Source organism: Montipora foliosa, chromosome 1, assembly GCF_036669935.1.
Source record: "Montipora foliosa isolate CH-2021 chromosome 1, ASM3666993v2, whole genome shotgun sequence".
NCBI classification, from domain to species: domain Eukaryota; kingdom Metazoa; phylum Cnidaria; class Anthozoa; order Scleractinia; family Acroporidae; genus Montipora; species Montipora foliosa.
The window spans coordinates 35,631,677-35,639,176 of NC_090869.1; the positions used below are offsets into that span (position 1 = coordinate 35,631,677).

General features: G+C 38.6%; 1 protein-coding gene across 2 annotated transcripts in view; it reads right to left on the minus strand.

The window, feature by feature from the left end:
• Positions 1-3,357, minus strand: part of LOC137977359 (uncharacterized) — a 4,021-nt gene extending 664 nt beyond the window's left edge. The window contains exons 1-3 of one of the 2 annotated variants that reach the window (XR_011117803.1): positions 3,156-3,357; positions 150-2,462; positions 1-73 (exon numbers count right to left, since the gene is read on the minus strand). The exon at positions 1-73 is cut by the window's left edge and continues 664 nt beyond it. Coding sequence is in view for 1 of the 2 variants with exons in the window: in XM_068824586.1 (XP_068680687.1) it covers positions 1,814-2,386 (573 nt within the window). In the remaining variant the exon portion in view is untranslated. Of the gene's footprint in view, positions 2,463-3,155 lie in introns of both variants that reach the window. The other variant, XM_068824586.1, reaches the window with a different exon arrangement.
• Between the last annotated feature and the right edge of the window lie 4,143 nt (positions 3,358-7,500).

Here is a 7,500-nt window from a genome sequence, read left to right on the forward strand (position 1 = left end):
ACCCACGGTTCCCAACTGATTGGCTTCGTAATTCAGTTGGTAGAGCATCGCACCGGCATCACACAGGCGAATCCTATTAATTAAAACCACCAGAGTTTAAAAAAAAGACAATTTGCTTCAATTGTCAAGATAATCATGCGAGGACTCACTTCTCTCGTTCATTCAAAATTTGATTCTCTAGCTGAAAAGAGCTGTTTCCCTGATCAAGCTAGTGTGCTTTGCAGGTTATATCCGTCAAATTCAGGCCAACAAAGTAGAATAGAATAGATGGCTTTGCTTTCTTGCTCGATTCTTGCAGTCTTGGGAACTGAATTTTGAACGGCGCAGCTCATGACATCGGGGCGAAAGCATACATCAGGCGCATCGTCTGGCAACCATTTTACAGTCCAGGTCTCAAGTCGGATCGCAGCACCACAACCAGAGTCTACAATTAGCTGTGACTCGATTTTGAGGCAAGTTCAAGTTCACATCGAAATCAGCGTGCAGGATGAGAATTTACTGCCGTATAAATTTTAATCGAATTCTATTCTAAAACGGTCAAGATGAATTTTAATGATAAGGAAGTACAGTTAAGCCAATAAAGTATGAATCTTCAGGCCTCACACAGCTAATTCTAAAATTAACATTATTTGGAATTCAAGATTGCTACCAGTAATAAATGCAAATGCATGGTAAGTCCTTTATGAACCGAGGCCACGATTGATAGCTCTATTCATTAGATATTAAAGCGCTATAGAAACCCACGAAATTGTCCTTGGAATCCTTCAGTGCCGCATCGACTGGAGTCCACCGCTTGAAAGTCAAATTTATCCAGTAAATAATGCAATTCACCTTTTGTGCAAACGGGGCCTACATATGGGCCTGCGTTCAACGATCGAAAGAGAATCGAAGTTGATTTACCATCCAAGTGTCAAGGAAAACTAATGAATTAAACAATAATGAGTAAAGATAGTTAACTCAGAGGAAGTCAAAACTCGTGCATTTAAGATTGGTTATTATCTTTTAATCACCTTACTGTTTATTTGAAGTAAACCATGCCGTATCGTGAACCATAGTTAGTCCCCTCTACTAACTATGATATAACCGAAACCGTACGACTCTAAGACTGCATGCGATGCCGCCTACTCGCAGATGTAACCCAAAGACGTCGGGGATTGGGCAATTGCAGAAACCCATAAGAGTTGAAAACCCTTATGGGTTTCTGGCAATTGAGAATTCCATGGTAATGCCTCGATTTGTTTCAGGCTTCCTTCGCTGCAAATAACCGGATAAGGTGATAAATCACCGTGATGATTTCGTTCCTGGCTTTTAAATTTTGCTCAAGCTTGTGCTTGCTCTTCGGGATTAAAAAAAAAAACAAACAAAGGAAATTGGAAACTTTGCCCGAGTTCATTCATGTACACAAGAAACAATGACTAAAGTATGATTAAACTAGATATTGCGCTCATTATTATCATATTTTAATGGCCTTATAAATTCAGTGAAATGGGTTTTTTTTTTTTCATAAATAAACAGCTGTTCTTGAATATACATTTTTTCTTATTAAAACATCTCCCTTTTAGTATTATTATTTTTTAAAGAAATCTCCCTTATTTGATTCTAGTAAATTTTGGGTTCAACTTCACTTTACTGAAAAGTAAAGCTGAAAACCAGAGATAATTAAGGCACAATATAGCTAGATAAATATTGCTTCAATACGAAGAAAAACCAAACGGTGTCCTTTAGTTTTAAGTGCAAAAAACTGAAGGTCCCTGACAGCTCAAAGGCGCAGTAAGTCATTAGCATACTTTTTCTCTCCCGCTGATATTTTTCTTTAGTAGTTTTTGCTCCCTAGATTAGCCGTACCATCATGGCAAGTTTCTGTTCCAGTGTGCAAAAATGCATCGTGCGTTTCCTCGTAATTTCCCAACTTTTTGTCGGAACTTCGTCGAAGGAATCCACATAATTCTGTGGTGTTGCGACAGGTCTTAATTTTTCCGTTTAGTTCTTGCGAAGATGCAAACAAAACAAGCTCGAAATATTTTCCTTCGCTTGCACCATCCGTTAAAATGCCTTTAATAATAGTTCTCCCTTCTCTCGAAAACACATGTCCGTGGAAAGGCTCGCTGACTCTGTTTCCCATATGCTGAACAATCGTGCATCTGCTTGATCCAAGGAACGGAATTTTATCTCGCCTTTTGTCAAGAATCCAGTACCTTGTCGAGGAACACGGCTGTGACTCGCATGGAACAAGCAGAATTTTCATGGGGGCTCTGCTGTGCAAGTCCAAACACGCTCCCATTGTTGTATTCAGGTCGCTGTTGAAGTCTTTTGTTCTGTTTTTCTTTTTTCTTGTGCAATCTTCACAACCGGCGTCGTTTATCGCTCGCGACACATTTTTCATCATTTCACCTGTCACACTACACGGCTTTCACACGATAATTCCAAGTAACTCGAATCTCTTCCGCGACAAATGAGCTTTTCTGTTAACAGAGGAACAAACAAGTCATCTACAGTTTCAATTTTAATGCAGACGAAGTCCTTGGCCAAATTAATTGAGTGTTGTGTGAGAGCTACGAATAAAGATAGGTAGATATGTGGCCTTTCGCCTGGGTTTTGCGTCGGATTTTAAGGCGTCGCTTAAATATTGGAATAGAGTCAGTAAAATCCTCTTAACAGCAATGATTTTTAAACGGGCAAAACGATATCTTGATATTGTTTCAGTTGAGTGCAAACAGCCTTAAGTCTTTTGTATAATAACACATACTACTCATCGCACTGGCTCCATAGAAAATATCATGACTGTAGCGAAAACTGTATAATCCCTGGCACGGTCTATTGAGAGAATTTTTGAAGCATCTTCTAGGGCCAAGCACGTAAAAAAGTATAAAAAAAATATCATATAGGAAAAAAATATTTGCTGGTATGAAACATACAAGGGACATCACAAAGCAACATTTTAAGATCGAGGGAGAAGCTCTAGCAAACATTTAAGTACATTCGAAGTTTTGCTATCATTGTAATCGTAGCGTCCAATTTCAAGAATCGGAATAAATTCTCGATGAACTGTCTGACTATCAACGTTTATCCGGCAGGTTTAAATGGCATCTTTCTTGAAAAAACCAATACAACATACAAAACATCATGTTCGCCGAAACAACATCATGTATACTTACGTTTCGTTTTGCCTAATGTGCGTAAAAATTTACATGTATATTGGTATCGCTTCTGTAACCATGAACGAACGCCGTCTGTTTGGTTTCGCCGACCAAAGCGATTTGACTTACGTTTCCTTTCAGACCTAACATCTGTCACATGCTCTAGACTCTTGAGTATTTTTATCAAATGCAAATGAGCCTTTGAGAAGTTTTTGGGCGAGTCCGTCGAACAAAAGTAGTATATACAATGGGCTTATTTTTTTAAGTGCAAATCCATCATGCGCGTGTCTAGTCGCGGAAGCGTTCTTTTAATCTCATTCTGTGTGCATAGCTGTTCGTATTAAATGTCATGTCACCAGTAATTGTTGTTGAGAAATTCTATTTTTCCCGGCTAAATGCTAGCATAAACCTTTGACTTTCCCTCAAATTGCAAAAATGGTTCGACAGTTGACAAATTTTGATTCAGGCCGGCGACAAGCAAAGATTTGACTAAAATATGTTCGCCATTGATTATTCCGGAAAGTACACAAAACACTCTCATGAGGAAGTCGCGGGAACCATTTGCTCATGCCTTATAATTCAAGTTATCTGTCTCAATTTGTCCTACTGACATGTGAATGATAAATCAAGAAATCTGTCGCGATTTTTGTTTTAAATCTCCGGAAACTCCTGTATAAAAAGTTTTTATCTCAGGATTCGATTTGTGAGTAGTGAACTGAGATTTTCGGTATCAGCTCGTTTTGATATAATACGCTTACCAGGATGGTCAGTTTCTCTCTAAGAAGATCCGGCTTTCTCTTCAAGTTAAGCCGATATAAAGAATCAATTTTCTCAACACAATACACAGAAGGAGCTACCAGAGAGATTCGATAATTTACGGAAAAGGTCGTTTGTGATCTCCTATGTTATGGGCATTTTGTATTTCACATAAAGACTTCCTTATCCCAACGGATCTTACTACGCCTTTCAAATGGCCGAACCATTACACTCTTATTTTATAGGACGTCCAATTTTTGAGGGGCTGACTCTGAAGGGTTTTTTTTAAGTTGTGTGGTATCGGCTAAGTTCGACTACAAACTGAGTTGTTCTTCTGCAGCCTAACGTACGAACGTGTTTATGAAAACTAGGCAAAAATCAAGGAGTGTAACTGAAAGTACCAATGATCATTAACGGTCTTATGAACCAGGCTTATAATTTAATTCTTTAACAGGAAAGAAGCATATCAGTGATCCCTTGGAAATTTATTTAACATCTCCCCCGGGCATTGAAATTTGCAATGACCATACAACCATGACGCACGCGTGGTCATTGCACTAACCAATGCATTATTTCTCGTCCTGAGAGGCCGCGATTCTTTCGGTCAGCACCAAAAATAACGACCTCTGGCAAACCTCTGGCTGATTCAGAACCAGGAAGTCCGCGAATCACGGACCTCTGACTCGCCTGCGCAATCTCAGAAATTCGAAACAATCAGTAGCTGTCATACATCCCCACAGAGACTGCGTGTATTTCGGAACCAGCCAGAGGTAGTTATTTTTTTTTTCTTGCTGACCAAAAAAATCGCGGCCTTCTTACTTCCTTGTTTTTAGTATACTTGCTTCATAACTTTAATGCAGGCAAGAAAACCGCAATGAAAGAGATACCGTTCAATTTTGGCAAACAGCAAATGTTATCAAATCTTAACTGTTATCCAACATCCAACCCAGGCGAATCCACAGAAATGAGAAGACAGAAGGACGACTTTTGAGCGATAACCAAGGATCTTTTCGGTCGCCTGGGAACACGATTGTATTTTCGACGATTTTGAGCTCAGCACAATTCAGTTTTTTGATAAACTTAAGGCTTCATCAGACAGAGCTGCAGTTGGTTTGCTCCGCTAAAATTAACGATGAAAATAAAGCTACGGGTGTTGACATTATTGTAATGTAAGTGACTCTCATTATACAGATTAGTTGGACGTTATTGAATAAAATGACCAAAGAAGAACCACTCAGGAATGTCCTGTTCTACGATAACCTCATTGTATTGACCGGAAGAACTCGTTATCCAACTAAAAGCAATTCGTCCTCAGCTATTCAATGAAACTGACAATGCCATTCATGGAACTGCTTTCAAAGCGGTTCGCCTCTTTAAATCAGAAAGTAAGACTCCACCCTTTTTGGGGGGAAATACAGTCGAACCTTGTGACGGCTACCTCAGGGACAGAAAAAAATGGCCGTTGTAGAGAGATGGACGTTGTGTGGAGGTGGGGATGGCAGATGACACCTGTTTTTTTTTTTTCTCAGGCTACAAACACCTTGACTCCTTTTGTGGTATGTTCATGCTTACTGTACCATACAACTATAGCAATCAAATGTAACTTTGTTTTTTAAGGCAAAATGTCAAGAAAAAACCAAACAATCAAGGTACACAATATTCGCTGCATGTATTGAAGCATATTGCAGTATAAAAAAGCAACAACATTTTTTAATGCGATAATAAAATATATAAGAAAACGTCAGTTTCACATGGCAAATGTTGATGAAGGCAACAATGGAATTAAAACGTGTGTCCCAAACAATTTATCCTGGGCGATGTTCCGTACGGATTAAGTCTCATGACTTTTAACTCAATTTCATTCTGATTCATAAGTCGTCGATTCAACTGGGCATTATTGAGAGGTTATTTGGGCAGTTGGGACGAGCTTTACTGGCCGTTGCCGTTGTGAAGAGCTGTAGAGAGGTTAAAATAAGAGTGAATATAGGGATCTTTCGCAGGGACTAAAAAGAGGGTGCTAATGGGGTTAACAGTTAACTGACAATTGGCCAAAAAAATAGTAGTTAACTGATATTTGGCCAAAAAATTAGTAGTTAACTGATAAATAAAAAGTTAAGAGTTAAGTTAAAACTCGTGTCGGGCAGTTTTTATTTATCGCCTCCTTCGAAAGTAATGAGTATTTAAGAAAAGCTACTGCGTGTCTTATAAAAACTGAAAGTTTAACAGCGAAAAAAAAAAAACAAACAAAACAAACTAGACAATTAATCAAAAGCTTGGTTTCTTAGATCAAGGTGTGAAGAAAACGTAGTTTCCGGTTAAATTCTGACCGGAAACGAACTCAACTTGTGAAATTATATACTTTTGAAAAGTGAGGGCTATTTTAGGAAAGGTTTTTATTTCTTGCCTTAAATCAACTAATAATCGGAATCTACAATTCCTAAGCTTCCAGAAAATGTATTCTTTGTTGGGGGTTTTTATGAAACGTCTGACCGTGAAGCATGCAGCGACAACGCAAGGTTGCCGTTTGGGGTATACTGATTTAAAGGACGTAAAACTCATGAGATGAATTGTTATGCTGCGTTCTTCCAACAGATCAGCATTCCGTTTTTCATGAAGAGATTAAATCTGTTAACGACTTCGACGAGTTTAGGTGATTAATACTGGGCAATAGTTTTGAAGTTCTTTATTTGCTTTTGTCTGTTCAGTCTGTTTTTTAGCAATAGTGCTGGTTTATGGTTTATTTGTGGATTTTCTGCAAAGTGAATGCATAATTTCTTGACGCCGGACGTGGGGTGGAAAATGCGGGCCATTGTTTGTACATTTTTTGGGCGTATGTGTTTTAATGAGTGCTGGTGTGGAAGGGATTTTTTCAACGTAACTCTTAGAGTTCGTACATGATAGAGTAAGGTAGTAGAATTTTAAGTCTGACTTTCCAAATTAAAGATAGAACCGCAAGTCATTAGGATACCGTGTTGGTGCTGGTGTTTTTGTTAAGCTGAAAGCAAGTAAAAATGCTGCTATAATTGTCACTTTGTTCTCAGATAGGAAGTAATGATTTTGCAAATATCATTGCTTCTGTGTGAATTAAGGATGGAGTTGTTGGGAAAGAATTTGCCCAGCATTTTTGTTTCCGTGTTAGCAGCCACTTTCTCTTTGCAGTATCATAGGAGTTGTCGTTCTTTAATAAACAGTAACTGTTTTCAAGTTAAGCTATGATCCTCGCATTTATGAACGATCATTATCCCTGTTTCTGAACAGCATGTTGTCTGGGTATTAATTTCGCTACGAACGAACGAACCATTCACCATTTTTTGATGCTTTTAGGAAGCTTGCTGCGATTTTTGCTACGCTTGGATGTTTGGAGGAAGTGTACGGCAATATTTCGCGACGCTTTAAGAACGAAGCATTCAACATTTCGGAGCGCTATTACAGTCAGTCATTATTGCTGTTTCTGAACAACATGGTATAAGGATATTAAGGACACACTCGCAACATTTGTGAATGCTATTCTGGTCGATTTTTATAGTTTTCTATGCCTATACCACATTTTAGTCGCTGCTCTTTGAGAACGAAGCATACGACATTTTTGGGCACCACAGCCTCCTTT